Genomic DNA, 15,899 nt, shown 5'->3' with positions numbered 1-15,899 from the left:
CTTTGCACAGCCATGATGTGTTTGGTGATTTATGTAATCAGTGACAGATGGGAATCAATTAAGCAGTTTACAGGGGCATGTGCCTGAGTTCTGCCCCCTAGCCTGCATTGAGCAGCCAAAACCCCATCAGATTGGGCTACAACTGCCACGTGAAAGGAACCTTACTTCCCTTTTGCTGGGCTCTTACAAAGCACCTGGACCTGAGGAGGCCATGCTCAGGCACTCATCCTGTATCTTTGCATCCAAAAGCAGGTTCTCCCCACACGGGTTGATGCTGGGGACCTCCAGCAGGATGTCAGGGGCTACAGTTTTAGAGGTGCAAGGGGGCAGATGTGTCCCTGCGAGGGCTGCAGGCACGGGTTAGCTGCCTTGCTTCCCTCACACAAAGCCTTTGATTTTCCAATTACCTCTGCTAATAACTGGTGTGATATCTCAGCAGGAGCTGGGTTTGTGGTTGGGTATTTTCTCCTCTCAGACAGAAACTGAGGCAAAGCCTCAGCAGAGAGAGAGGCTAGCCCCCCTTCTTGCTCCCTCAGAAAGTAAATAAACTGTGCAGCAGCTTCACACACAAGGAAATCACTCCTTTCATCCCAGATGGGTCTGGTGGGAGCAATTTACTCATCTGTAGGTGACTGACAATCTAACAGACCAGCCAGGAGTAGGAGCAAACAAGATGCAGAGCCCAACAAACCCACGGTGCTGCCGTGCTGGGGATGGCAGGTGACAGTGGCACCATCCTGACCAAACCAGGAGCACATTCCCTCCCACCAGCAACCTCCCCACAACCTCATGGTGATGAAGAAACCACATGCAGGAGGGGAAAACACGCTGCTGCAGCTGGAGGTGTTCCTGCAGCTGGGCAGTGGAGGGTCACTATTGAAAGCCACATCCACTGGGCTCCACACCTGGCTGCTGAACCTTTACAAAGTCTTTATTTACCCAATTTTTCAATATATATATTTATTTTCTTGCTCGTCTCCTGGAGCACTGTTGTGTCTCTGGCTTGACAGACTTTGAGAAAAATCGCAGTCAATAAAAGTCATTTCTTCTCTGAGAAGATGCCCTTCATGGTCTTCTCAGCCCCTGACCACCCAAGTGCTGCTGTCTGACAAGAGAAGAATCAGAAGGAGAGGGGGGAATTTATCCTATCTTACTAAATTAGGTATTCCCCCCCAGATTGCCACCACTGGTCAGAGCTGCAGATCCTGAACACATCACATAATTTTATATGAAATGAGGGTATTAAAGCAATCCTGCTATACATAGACAGTGCTTTGGACCAGACGCGATGGGGGAGCGTGTCCTTACTGAGGCTATTTCTGTAATGAGAATATCACTGAAATGGCACCCAGGAGGGAAGAAGCAGAGCAAAAGGCTCTCCGCAGGATGATTCTGGAAACATCTGAGGGCTTGGAGGGCACCCAGCGAGTGCCTGCACACAGGCATGGTCCAGAGTCCTGCGGTACTGACCAGGGTGTGCCAGATGCTTCCCACCTCAGGTGTGCAGCAAACAGGCTAAAACAAATGAAAAATAACTGCACCGAGCTGATGTCAATTCTCTTAATTTTGAGTGATTCATAAAATTGTCCCTTTTTTCCCCCTCTCCCAGCTTAGCTAATGGTTTCCTTAATAAGCAATATCTCCGTGAGAGCTGTTAACCCCAGCAGTAAGAGTCACGCTGGTGACCAGCAGGCTCTTGGTGCACGGGGTCACAGAAGACACACGAGACAGGGATGGTTTGCAGCCACAGCCACATTCCCAGGGTTAACGGCGTGCGACCACAGAGGAACCAGCACGGTCCAAGCAGAGCCTCTTCCTCCAGGTCACGAGCAGCCGTGGCCTCAGCTCCCCTGACATCACCCTCATGCTGACACCAACACAGTGCTGCTGCTTCTCCCATCAATAAGAAAGCCCAAGGGCACTTGAGAAGCTTGTGAGAGCCCTGGCTGTCTGCAGGGAGCTGTAAAAAGGCTGTGCTGTTGTACCTCAGGGCGAGCAGGGGGAGCTCAGTGTGACCCTGTTCCCCATGGCAGGGCAGCAAGGAAGGTATGGGTAATTCACAAGCTGCTGGTCACCACGCTTAACACAAACAGAAGGTGATTTGGGTGGTGATAGCTGGTTGCAGTCACCGGTATTGTCACAGCTGCAAAAATGGGCTTGTCACAGGAACAGCAATTCATCTTGGAGCATCAGGGAACTGATGACTGAATTGATGGGGCATGGAAGATGCAGAACTTCAGAGGAATGGGGCTGACAAATGAAAATGCCCTTCTGCTTGTAAAAAATCCTGGAGAGACAGAGGTTTGAAAACCACACAGCCTTTCCCTGAGGAGAGGTGATGTTACCACCACCCGGCTGGCAAAAACAGGACCGAGAAACACAAGGGGAAGAACAGTCCTGCATGGACACAGACCACTGGGCTGATGACCACCCCAAGCAGTATCATAGACCCCCAAGGTTTACATTTCTTCCACAAGCTAGGGAAAAAAAAAGAAAAAAAAAAAGAAAAAAATAAAGAAACACACACAAAAAAAAACATACTGTAACACACACCAGACTTCTAACGGACAAAGTATTTGCATTGACAAACAAACTGCCCTTCACTGACTGTCACACATTTAACAACTCTTTTCTTATGTTCCTCTCATCTCACTGTAGTCTTCTGCCTGAAGTCAAATTTCTGACCAGCTGTGCTCTCACACGAGCCTCCAGAAAGGCCTCAATGGGCAAGCACCACGCACACAACTCTTTACTCTGGTAACACCTCTGAAGGCTCCCGAAGCGTCAGCAGCTAAAACCCATCTCCCTTTCACTCCTCTATAATTTCCTAGCAAAGGCAGAAAATTATAACCCACAGCCGGCGCTCCACATAAAGCCAATTACAAGAAGCGTGGGGGTGGCAGTGCTCTCTGACACCAGCCCCGCCAAGGACGGTCCATCCTTCGCACGTCTCGTCTGGTGCGATGGAAGAGCTCTTCTCTGCACCGCAGCCTCCGTTAATGAAGTACACTCAACAGAGAGCTATCCGAGGGTGAAGGGGCAACACCACATTCACAGTGACCTCAATTTGTGCCTAGCCGCTTCAAAATCATGAGCCCAGGCAGATAAACAAACAAATATGTAAATGAATCATGGGACAGCCTTAATGACACCAGCTCCAAACATGCAATACCCAGCCTTTTCTACCACGGTCCCCTTAGCCCAAACCCACCCCATATCATGGGACATGTTAGGAACATATGGTGATTGCAGAGCCAGACCCGGCTCTCAGCAGGGCATTGAGGCCCATGGGCAGAGTTAGGCCCAAGGCTCCAGGGCTGCAGTGGCTCTTCCTAGAGCACACCACGACTGCAGGTCGGGCAGCATGTGCATGACAGGGCTGCTTGGCCCACAAGTCATTCACTGCCAGCAGCTCCTTATCAGCGGGAGTTGGATGTGAGCCATATCCAAGAAGGCCAGGCACGATCCCTCCTGAGAAACCCAGCAGGCTCAGCTGGAGGCTTCTTGCTCGCCCCTGGCTGGAGGATTTCTGTTGTAACTAAAAGCCAGCACTGGGCTGTCTGGGCTAAGACTGACCTGCTCAGTGAAACACAGACATCTTCTCACCTTCTTTGTTTCTTCTGTGGTGGGGATCAGTGGAAGCACCTTCATCAATCGGCCTGGAAGGCTTTTGCCAAATGGAAGACTGAAAAGCTGAAATCTTCTTTTCCCGGGCACTCCCACGGTAGGTGGTTAAATGTTTCCTAATTTCCATCTGGTTGCATGAGGTTGTATCCCAGAGGATAAGTTCTCCCAGACGATTAAGTCACAGTCCCACAAATCAGTCTGGAAATTTGCCCTGCTTCAACCCATATTTTCCACATTTCAGCTTCTCTGATTACTCTTAATTGCCCGTCTCGTCCCCGGCCCCTACCTCCAGGGTGTTTGTACCAATCAGATGTGCTTGTACGTACACAAAAAAAGAACCCAAGATTAAAAAAAAAGTTTGTATTTACCAGTTGAGTCTTGTACTGCTAGAATTAATCTCTAATTAGGTCAGTCATGTTCCCCTGGTATGGTATGAGTGATAGCACTGGAAAACAAAGACAATTTATTGAGACCCAAAAATAACTCATCCTGCTGTTTCGTAAGAAAGATGGGTTTTCTTTGCCCTGCACCGAGGACGTTTGCAACTGAGGCCACTTGGGCACGCAAACTGCGGCTTGGTCCCATAGGCAAAGCTGCCCTGTGCCTCAATTTCCTCCTGTTAAACAAAGAATATTAATCCTTTCCAGTCTGACAGGGTTGTGGTGAGGTCACCTGTATTTGTAAGGCTTTTTATCACTCTTGGCACAAGGCCCCGGGCTATATTACACATGCCTTTTTTTTTCAGGACCGCCTTTCAGCCTTATCTGCACGTTCTGTTTAGTGCACAAAGTACAAGCATTGGCACGGTCTCATGTTATCAAGGGTTGGGGTGAAGAATAGCAGAGCCATTGGTGCAGCTACTGCACGGCTGCTTTCCTCGAGTGCATATCACAAGGCCCATGGTCACGAACAGTGACCTCAGCCTGCAGAAGTTGCACAATATGGAGAAGTCTCCTCTCATAACATCATGGGCGTTGGTTGCTTCCTCCTCTGACACACTGTTTTCGCTGTAAGGCACTGATAATTTGCAGCTTTTTTTTTTTTCTTTTTTCTTTTTTCCATATATAGGTGCAGATTCTCCAATTTTGCAAATGACTTCATTGGTGTCAGCACTATTGGCAGCTGAGACATTTGCGTGCCTAAACTCTGCAGGATGACTTCATGCGTTGAACTCACCTGACTTAATAACGCCCTGCCTAACAAACAGCGATGCACATGCCAATTGCCTACCTAACAGAGGTTTTTACAGGCCTGGGAAGTCAGCACCAACACTTCAGCAACCACATCGCCAGGGCTCATCGCCTACATTTCTAAGGAAATGGCACAGCCAAGCAAAAGGACCCCTTTTCTTGGGATGTGGTGGAAGCGCAAGAAAAATGAACAAAAGCATGTGTTCAGATAAAGTTCCTTTTGACATGGTGGGAACTGTGGGTTCAAAATGAAAACAATTAACAAAGCAAGATGAGGAGAAAAATATAAAAAACAAGAGGCAGGCTTAAAATTTTAAAATAAAGGGAGCAAGGAGAAAAATAAATAACCCCAGAGCAAAACTGCAGGGGTAAGAAGAGGAAACAAATGAGACAAATAGCAGGAAAAGGGCCAGTAATGAAAGCTCAGATTACTTGATTCACTCAAGCCATTGCTTTTGCTGTTCAGGGCAGGGCGGGAAGCCAATCTGTTTTCTCTGGTATTGTTTAGGCTACAAATACCATGGCAGATTTCCCATCCACTCCAGTGTTTATGGCCATGCTCCACTCCTAACCACGAAAACATGTGCAGAGGAAACGTGTCCCGAGAAGAGTGAGGGCTGGAAGCAGGAGGATGATACATTTTGGAGCTGAATGACCTCAAAAAAGCACTTCTGCGTTTTTCTGGCAATTTTGTAGAATAATGTCTCGTTCACAAAATTCTACAGTGCAAGGATTTTCATCTTCAGAATGGATACATTGATACCTCTGGGTTATTACAAGCTACCAGCCACAGAGGGCTGCCTGTATTTATACAACACTGCATTGTTTATAATATCCCTTTCAGAAGCAGGAAAATAAAAGTTCTTTCCTTAGCAGTTTGACTCCCTCCCCATCTCCCACTTGGAAAATATTGATTTCCCACCATCGCCTCTCCCAGCAGAGCTGCAGCCAACCTGGCTGCACTTGGTTTACTCCTCTAGGCCTGATCCTCACCTGTGTAAAGCCACAATTACTCCTGAATAGCAGCTGCACGGATTTACACTGGTTGGGATCAGGCCCAGCCTCACCAACATCAGCACGCTTGTGGGACCTGAATAATGGCTGCTACAGGGCTGCAGGGGATGACATATTTGTGAAGGGACAAAATCATACAAACCGGTGGCCCCGTGGGTTTTAGCTCTTGTGTACTAAAGATGTGGGGGAAGTTTATCACCATCAAACACCACAAATTTCAGGCTGATCAAATTTTGGGTGTAAACTATTTGAGAGTGCCATTTTAGCTGAAAAGCAGCAGGGGATTATAAGATTTTATAGTCCAGAACTAACAGCGTGGAATTTCAGCCCGTGTTACATTTTCACTGTCCTGAGCTGTTAAATCGTGAGCATGCTGGCAAGGCACCAAGACATTTCTGCAAGCCAAAAATAACAGAAGAGGCTTGAACCCCCCCCCCTCCCAACCTCCCCACCAATAAAAGTACCAAGGACACACACATTCAAAAAGGGTTCTTTTAATTAGAAGCAATTTTGCAAAAGAAGAAGTAACTTTCTCATATAAAATAGTGGAGTGGTGAAGGTGAGGCTAACGAGGGGTGTGAAACAAAAATCCAGGGCAAATTCCCAAGGAGACACTGAAGTAAAAGCAACGGCCCAATAACCATAGTACACTAAAGGATAACTGAAACAGCTGGGTAAGGTGTTCCTACCCCTAAACTGACAGCAGATACCAAATCAGAGGACGGACTCCATCCAGAGAGTAGCAAAGCAACCGGCTGCCAAGCCACCCTAGCACCGTGTTCTTGCACCTTTCCGCTACCCGAGAGCTGCTGCAACATCCCCACAGGTCACGCCACTGCCCCCATGCTCAGCGTCACCAATTGGGGAGTGCTATATGTCCTATGGGACACCACCAGCAGAAAGGTGGCACTTCCAGACATAGAGAATCGGACATAAACCAGAGAACACTTTGACATAAAGTGCTGCAGTCCCATTCCAGTCTCTATATCCAGTGATTCAAGCCCCGAGAAAGTGCACAGTGATCAAACAGTAATCAACCGAAATAATGAATTTCGTGTCAAGTCTTGAGGCTCTGAAGCCATTTAAAATGGGCAGGTGGCAGCTCCGAGAAGATAAAAACTTTGAGTCAGTGCCCAAATCTCAAACCACAAAGGTACCTCGCCCCTTATTCAAACCCGTCCCACCTGTCCCATGTGACACTTGTGTGCTTATCAGTGCTGGCTCTACTAGAGTGGGTGGCAAGCTTTGCACCTCTACAAAGTCCACACCGACTTTATTTGTCTGGGAGGGCTGGGGTTGAGATGTGAGGGAGAAGAAGAGGAACATAGAAATATGAAGAAATTAAGGGACTTGTCAGGTGAAGCCTCTTAAGGCTCATGCCCAGCCCAACCTGTTCAGTCTCGGGGTTAACGTGCTCCTAATTGAAGGGTGGCTTTCCGTGAGAAGGAGGTTTTAATGGATTCTGTACAACCACATTGTCATGCATGTGGCTTCTGTGTACACTCAACAGCAACAAACCTCTCCCCACGTGACCTCTAGTAACACCAGGATGTCGTACGGACTCCACACACCTATAAAAACCTATAAAAACAACCTAAGAAACGTGATTGAACTAGCAGGAACTCCAGGCTGAATGAAACTCCTTTACAATACAACCTGCCTGTCTAGCAACCGTTCTGTGACAGCTTTTCCTCTTCAAATATAATCCCTCATTGCATTTGCCCTTTTGGCTACTACTGATAAAGGAAATTGCCAAAGATAGGGGGTTTGGGGATCGAGTTCTCTTCTGTCTCAGGTTTCTAGGGCTGCTGATTTCTAATGGCCCTGCCAAAAGTTCTTTCTTTTTAAAAATTCCCTGACAAATTCTCTCTCTAAAAAGATTTTTCTGAAATAGGTTGCCTTGTTTAGTCTGAAAATAGCAAGTGGGAAAAGATAGCAGTGCTCTGTATGTATAAACAGCGCTCTCTCCTCCCTTTTTGGAGAGCAGATTGGATAATCTTTGGATGACCCAATGGATTTCTTGAGGGAAGCAATGACAAGGATAATAAATGTAACCCCACCTCACGACAGACATGGATATTTATTCTAAAATTTGCTAAAGCAGCTTCTGGCAGAGACCTGGGTATAAGCAGGAGAAATGAGATCTTGGCCCATCTGCAAAGCATCACTGCTTTTAGCACTCCAAACGATGAGAAAAGAAAAAAAAAAAAAAATCTTTTGGGTAATGGATTAGTTTCCTTTTCTCCTTTTCTTCTCCAGTAATACCAACTGGCTCCAAACTGGGGTCACTGGCCACAGTGTGATTCCTTTAGGACGTGCTGCTGAACTCCTTTGCCTTGCATGTTGCCCCCACTCCCTGCTTTCCTCCCAAAGCAGTTTCCAGCTGGTGACTCCCAGGATGGGGAAGGAGAGGCTGTCACTGACTGAAGTAGGAGAGTGCCCCCTCCTGTCCCTTCCCACCACTGCCCCATGCACCCCAGCAGCACCAGCCTTGCACCAACCTCAGAGCACTGAGATGGGAATGGAAAATACCCCACCTGAGGCAGCAGGCTCTGGCTGGGGACACTCCATGTGTGAGATGGAGTTTTGGAGGACAAAAAGGCTCCATTGGCGGTGGCTTGGAACAATACCAGGGGCTGTGGGAGGCTCCTTCGTTCCATATGCACTTGTGCACATGGTTTGTAATAGCGCTGAGCCGATCCTCAGTCCCGCGGGGAGGGCTGCGAGCATCGCTGACTGATGGCTGGTGTCAGCTCAGCCCTGGGAGCGAGGCGAAGGCTTGGGCACTCTTTTCCTGCAGGGAATGGGATATTTCCATGGCTATTGCATGAAAAATGAGCTCCTGTTAAACTGTTCCCTAAAATGTCTCCCTTGGTCATTTCATAGCACTGTTTTTATTTTTTAATAACAGTCACCCAGAGACCTGAGAAACAAGGCAAAGTAAACAAATAAATACAGATAAAATATCCTAACAAAGAGTTTTCCATAGAAGCCTTCATTTTTCAAGACTGTTCTAAATAGAAAAAAGGAAACAGAAGTAGATTTGATGGGTGAAGTTATTGTAACATGACAGCTAATGTTTAAAAGTTATATTTCAAAGCTGTAATTCCCAAAGATTACAGCTATGAAAGAGAGCTTTTCTTGCTAACTGATGGAGTGTTTCCTTCTAGATAGAACAATTTACCTGATATTAGAGGTAAATAAAACCTACCTATTCATCATATTTTGCAAGTGCAGCATATGAATAGGAAGGCACAGGCATCATGCACGTAGCTATACACGTCCTGGGCAGGAGAACGTATATCCTCCTCTCATCTTAGGAGTGAGCAGGGTAGTGCATGTCCATGATTAGTGAATGCCTATGTAAAATAAACCCACACGTACAAAAAGCCAACTCCTAAACAAAACAAAACCAGGAGTGATAATAGCCTGGAATGGAACAGAAATGGCTTTGTTCAGATCAACGGGTCCTAAAGGAATCCAATCTAACCTTTTCATTTGGTGGCAGTCAGAAGAAAAGGGCCATACAGCCATGTCAGCAGGCCCACAGCAAGCACAAGCACTTTTGTTGCAGATGGCACTGAAAAAAAAAAGGGATTGTTTATTCTCCTCACTTTGTACAGACTGTACCGCTCCCCATGTTTTCCTTCAGTCAAACTGTGGCCACAAAGTCCTTTTTCTTTATTCCCCGTGGTTTCCTTGCCCTTTTTCTCAATGTGATATCAGAACAGTCCTAAGGAGTAACTTCACCTTATATCAATTCAGATCTGACAATATTCAGGAGGTATGGAGCTACTCACACAATGCTATCCTTTGGAGCAATGTCTTCAACATTTGATCTACTTTATTCTAAACTAGATCTTTAGGTCCCTTAGTGATCCTTGGAAGGTTCCTCCCATGGCACTACCTCTGTTGGAGTTAAGCCCCATTAAAATTCCAACATCAACGGCATTGTTGTGTCCCATGTATATATAACAAGAAGTTCAAAATACATAATCTGATGCAGAAAATAACAAGGAAGAAAGAAAACAAATCAGAAAGTCACATAGATAATTTTGCCTAAGAAACAAACAAAAAATAATCAGACTGAACAATTTTTTGTTCAGTTCAGTAATTAAAGCAAAGTCCATATGGCTTAAGAGAACAGTCAAAGTGCACAGAAGGCAGCAGGGTTTTTTTGTTTGTTTTGCATTCCTCTTCACATCATCCTCTTTGGAGCCTCTTCTCCATCCCACACACATCCTACCCAGGTGCAGAGAAGGGGGTGCCTCACAAGGGTTTTGGCTCAAGCTTGTACCTTTGCAAGTCCCTTGTTATCTAATGAGCTGTGGATAATTATCCCAACCTCAAAAGCACTTAAACACACCCACCAGAGTTTTTGGTTCTGAACCTTTTTCTTTCTGGAGCCTGTGGAAAAGAACAGCAATCCAGTGCCAATGCTATCCAGAATCTGTATGCACCAAGGGCAGCAGTGCTCAGAGGCAGTGCCAGAGAGTAAAGGCAGTTCTGAATTGGTTTGCCCTGTCTGAGAGGCACTGAAAGGTGACAGCAAGGCTGAGCATGCTCTTGGACCTTCCCTGTCCAGGTGAGGTGCCACCAGGCTACTTCTAACCAGTCCCAAAAGGTGGGGGCAGGCAGCTGCTGAAATGAGCGTTAGGTTGGTTTCAGCAGCCTGCCTTGAAGACACCACCAGGCAGTGCCACAGCTGCCCCTCAGCCCTGCAGAGAGGACAGGGACAATTTGCAATAGGAGCAGTGCCCACACGTGCCCCGATACGACGTTAGCAAGTAGCAGGATGCCAACTTTCCTGGCTGACCTACATCCACCTGGGAGGAAATGCCAGATGCTGGAGTGGCAAGGACGTGCCTCCTTCCAAATTTACCTTTCAAACTCTCGCAGTAAAAAGCGTAGTGATTCAGGACTGCTGCTAGGTCCAAGGGCTGGACTCGGTTTCTTTAAACCCCTGACAATTTTCATGTGAACAAAGAACATGCTGCTAAACATGGCAGACTCAGGAAAAGGACAGAAAACAAAAATAAAGCTGTACAAAAGGAAGGAAAATAAACAAACCATCTCCCTCTTCTTTCCAAAGCCTGTAGCTTCAAGTGCACAAAGCAGCCTGTAAATGTGCACAAGGTAATTCATGACCCCAATGCTTGAAAAAAATGTGTTAGCTTTATTTGGAGACACTTTGTTGCTTTTCCTAGATAAGAAGCTGAAGAATCAATAAAAGGCACCTGTGGACACCAAAACTCACCCAAGCCATGTGACGTGGCTTCAAAAATCAAACAAACCCAACTACCGTGTACCATTTTTACAGATCAGCAAGCAGCACTGCAGAGTCTGGGCAAGAAAGGATGCTCAATTTCTATTGACAGGGCAGGATAACTTTCATGATCAAAAACCTCATCAATTAGTAGATGCTCTAGCTTGTCCCTGCAATCTTAATTGAAAGATTCCTCTGGCTTGCTGGGTTGTGTCCCTTGACTTTTAAAAAATGAACAATTCAAATGGCACATGCAGTCCACAAGGGAGGATTAGAGCCACACCAAAAATAAATCGACCTCGCATCTGAATTCTTCCCACTTGCTTCACCCACTGCTGCCCACAGTGCTCTTTTGAGCCATCAACTCTTCTAAAGGCCCTGGAGTTGGAATATTTAAAGATTGCAGCAGGCCCCATTTGAACAAGAAAGGAAAGCAGGTCAGCAATTCAGCATACGGACACCAGTAGTGAGCCTAGAGCAGACACAGTGACACATCTGAGCGTAAGTGAATCAGCCAGTGCTCCTAATGTGGGGAGCAGCCATGGGGAGAGGGGAGAGGAGGGGTCTGCTTTTCACGTCGAAGTCTGTCCCTTCTCTGTGTTTTCCTACTTGACCCTGATGGTAGGGAAAAATTGAAAAGAAAAATAAAGAGAGTAAAGCAAAAGGAGCCTGGGAGGTTTTATGTTCTCTCGTCAAATCACATCACAAAGTCACTCATTGCATCTAGGGAATTCACCTCCTTGTTGGACATGGGATAGGAGGAGGGCAGAGAAAGAAAGAGGGAAGAGAAGGGCACGGGAGCTGCTTCCTGAAGCAGTGTTACAAAAAAGTGGTTAAAAAACCCCTACTATTCACAAGTGGTTAAAATCATCACTTTGCAGAATTCCTTTTTTTTTTTTTTTCCTTTTTTTTTTTTTTTTTTTTTTAAACAAAGGTTCGGCTAGTTCAGCTCCGTACTTTTAGAGTTGATTGTCTTCGGGAAAAAAGGAAAACCAAAACCAAAACAGCCTCATTCGTGTTCCCATCCGCTCTACCCTGATAGAGAAAGTTATCACCCCCAAGTTCACCGCCCCGGCCACGCGCACGCGGTCGCTGCGACGGGGCGCCCCGCGTGCTGCCGGCGGCTCGCCTGGGCTCTTCTCTCCCGGCCCGTGTCAGACGAAGGAGGAGAACCCTGTCACTGGAGTCCGGGAGCCGGGCGCGGGCTGTCCCGTTGGGGTGTACACCCCTCCTGAGCTCTGTGTCGTGATGACAGTCTGGAAATAGGGTTCTGTCTCGCTGGCTGCGCACTCCTCGTATCTGTAGGACGCCGGGTGTTTCACCCCTTTCTGCTGCCGCTTCCAGGAGTTGTAGTACGTGGGGTCGCTCATGTAATGGTTCACAAAGGAGTGCTTGGGCAGCTCATCTTCGTAATCCGAGTCAGTGGCCTGGAGCAGCAGGGGGAAAAAAATCAGCCATTAGCATCTGTGATTTAGCTTGCTCTGCTCTAAAAGAAATCAGAGAAGTTTAATATCAGCAGCTGACAAAAGCTGTAATTTTAGGGTAAGGTGGGTTGTAATCCAAGTGTAATACATTCTGGACTGAAGGAAGCAACTGCTCTGGTTTAGCCAGGCTTTGTTGCTAGAGGGAAGGTTCCCCAATGATCTCTGATGCTAAGAGATGCAGAAAAATCCATTCTAATTCACCGCAGAACACTGCTGCAAGTGCTACAAGTTCCTGTTTTGACAGAAGATGCTGAGAAGGGTAGAGACACTGTAGGAAAACCAACAGCTTTCAACCATATAATCAAAAAGATTGCAATTACAACAGCAATTGAGAATCTGTCTTCTTCTGCTGCAAGGACTGACAGAATGCCTCTCATGCAAATGCATACAAGTTAGCCAGACGTGCTGTTGTTTATGCTGGTCAGATCAGGGCACCTGCACAGTGCTCCGAGTCTGGCTTGCAAGCCCCATTAAATATTGAAAATTAGTTATATCACTGAAAGGGAATTAAGCAAAATTGCAGTTTATTTCAGGCAAACAACTCCATTCTGTATGTTCCAGCTGATTATCGGTGGTGTAACAACGCACCCAACCAGCAGCGATACAGGAAAACAGAAATGCAAAATCTGGGAAAGAACTGCCAGAAGGAGGGGGTCACTCTCCTGACATGGCTCACATATAGGTCAGTGTTCAGAGAAGATCTTGGCCCTTCAAACATTTACACACAGTGCCTGGTAGCTTCAAAGCTTGTATCAACGTCTAGCTGGAGCTGAGGAACTCTACTGAGATGCAACCAGATCGGCTTTGTGTGCCTGCCCCTTCCCCCGTACCACTGCTGTGATGCAGCTGGAGGAAGCACAGAGGGCTCATCCATCTCCTCTGAAGAGAGACCACAACAAAGCCTTGGCCACCGTATCTGAGCGCACATTTTCCTTCTGTTCCCAGTAACATTCCCACTGATAACAGCCACATCCCATACAGCAGACAAACATTTACTCAGTCATTGCCATATCTCACGCCTTCCCTCAAAATCTCTTGAGTATGCAAAAGCTTTCACTTCTCTTTTTTTTTTTTTTTTCTCCCGATAATCTGCATAGCCAATTCGAAAGGCAATTAAATATCAAAGCGGTGGCTGCCTAAGACATACAAGAGAGAGATGGGTAAGTGCAACTCGCAACTGTTAGTTGCTGCAATTAGTTTCAAAAAGTTGGTATCATTCTGATCTATGACACCCCACAGCAAACACACATCCTCCTTGATCCTGCCTGCCACACAACTAGTCTCATCTTCTCTGAAGCTCCTTTTTAATGGTCTCTGAAGAACAACCCTCAAATGCCTTGCAAACCATCATTTGAAAAGGGCACCGCATCCATCATCCTACTTCTTTGCTTAGATAGCTGCTTCAATACTACTTCGTGAGCGTTTTCCAACACAGTGGGTGATGGACAGGGATGAGAAAAATTTCCCAGAGTTTTCCAAAAGCCTGAGCAACGCAACTCTTAACAGCTTTGCAAAATTTCCCTTCTGCTGTTAACCATGCTCTGGCTTTTTCAGAATTACCTCGTTTGATTATTTTATGAATGTGAAGCTCCAGGTGCCTTGACACGTAATTAATATTACAACAAAACCCCACCAGCGTTTAACAATTATTCCAGAAGGAACCCAGCAAGTCTATCACCTAGAAAAACCCTCCTTTGCACCAGCTGCCAACCTCGGGAAGCCAACACCAGACTCTCTCCAAAGGCCATCCTGAACAGGTGGTTTTTGCAGCATGCCTGGAATATCCCCAGATTTGGAATACTTCACAGCCAGTGGGTGCAGAGAGCACTTCCAGAGTCTTGGCACTGCTGCAGGAACCATCCTGCCAGCACTGCCCTGTCTGTTTTGTAAGGCGCTCCAACAAAAGCGCCTCTGATGACTGCAGATGTGGCAGCATGACAGGGAGGGAGGGCAACAGCTTGGGCAGGCCAGTCCTCAGCTGCAAAGGCAACCAACCTTTCCTGCAGATCTGATTTCCTCGTTCCTATCAAGAAACAAGTTGCACTTGGCACCAGCCTACATCTCCAAACATTATGCTGCAGCTTCACGGTCTGATGTTAAGGTAGAAAGTGCGTGGGGATCTGGGGGATGATGGCAGCACCCAGAAGAAAAGTCTCTGCATCCTGAGCAGAGGCAGGTGGCTATGATTTATTCACCAGAAACTTGGAATTGAGCTCCCAGATGCCATGGATGGGCTCCCTCTGTCAAAGGTACAATGCTACCACTGCCCTTACCATGTATTCTGACTCCTTCCCCAGTCCAAAGTCAGTCTTAGTGCCTTGGGCACGCTCAGCCACCCCCAAAGAAACAAGCCCCTGCTGAAGAGAGGGATCACATCAGCTTAGTTGAGGTGTCACAAGGTGACACACTAAAAACAAACAAACAAAAAAACACACTTAGTGGTCTTTCTGATGACCCCACAGATGTACAGAAACATAAAGATGGTTAAAAGGGCAAGAGATCTAAGAAGAGATGCTGAGAAGCAGCTGTATCCAGAAAGCAAACTCATTACTTGCTAGGTATAACAACACCAATGCAGCCACTTGATTTCTGTCCACTGCTAGGAGAAAATACTTACCCACAAAACTAATATAATTTCTGTACCCAAGCCAAATCCTTCTGAGACTGCCAGAAGTCAACATAATAAAGAGGAGAAATACTGGGAACACTTTTAGATGGGCTGCTGCCACTTGAAATAGTGTCACTTGGACTTGCCATGAACAGAAAGAGGGAATTTAAAACTAGGCCACCTGCTGATAATCTGTCCGCTAATTAGTCCATTATCCCTACTGAAAGAGAATACTAATTTAGTGTAAATAAGGCCAGTGCCTTTCAGAAGGGACTTGCATGAAACTTGTGTACCTGCACAAGCATCATCTAACTTCAGCCTTTCACCTTTGTTTGTGTTGACGCTGGAAAGGATAACCTACTCATTAGTCTTGATACATTGTTTTTTCTTTACATTTCCTTCAAAATAGGCAGGATCTGATTAATCTGGCCATGTTTCCAAAGTATCTTCTAAGGTCTACTTCGAACAAGGTACTAATAACTGCCCTGACCAGCAAGGAATTCTCCAAATTACAGTCCTACATCCCCCTCTGCCCTGATGAAAATCAAGCACTAGAAAGATAAACGTTCTGCATGACAATACAGACAGCTTATACTAGGGGATTACTTTCTAGTGTTTTTTAAACTATTGAGTAAACAGAAATGCTGCAGGGCTTTTTGCTTTGTTTTTCCATTTTCCCCGCTCTGCGTCGCCCTTCAGTGCGGCTGTGG

At 46.4% G+C, this 15,899-nt stretch overlaps 1 protein-coding gene across 2 annotated transcripts in view; it reads right to left on the bottom strand.

The window, feature by feature from the left end:
- Nucleotides 1-6,315: 6,315 nt before the first annotated feature.
- Nucleotides 6,316-15,899, bottom strand: part of SDK1 (sidekick cell adhesion molecule 1) — a 396,992-nt gene continuing 387,408 nt past the window's right edge. For both annotated transcript variants that reach the window (XM_082772472.1, XM_082772473.1), the window contains one exon: nucleotides 6,316-12,524. In XM_082772472.1, coding sequence (XP_082628598.1) covers nucleotides 12,252-12,524 — 273 coding nt within the window. In that variant the 3' untranslated portion in view covers nucleotides 6,316-12,251. The remainder of the gene's footprint in view (nucleotides 12,525-15,899) is intronic.

The sequence above is a fragment of the Aythya marila genome (genome assembly GCF_965140915.1).
Source record: "Aythya marila genome assembly, chromosome: 15".
Classification (NCBI taxonomy): Eukaryota; Metazoa; Chordata; class Aves; order Anseriformes; family Anatidae; genus Aythya; species Aythya marila.
Note: the sequence above shows the minus strand (reverse complement) of the source record. Positions and strands in the feature narration are given on the sequence as shown.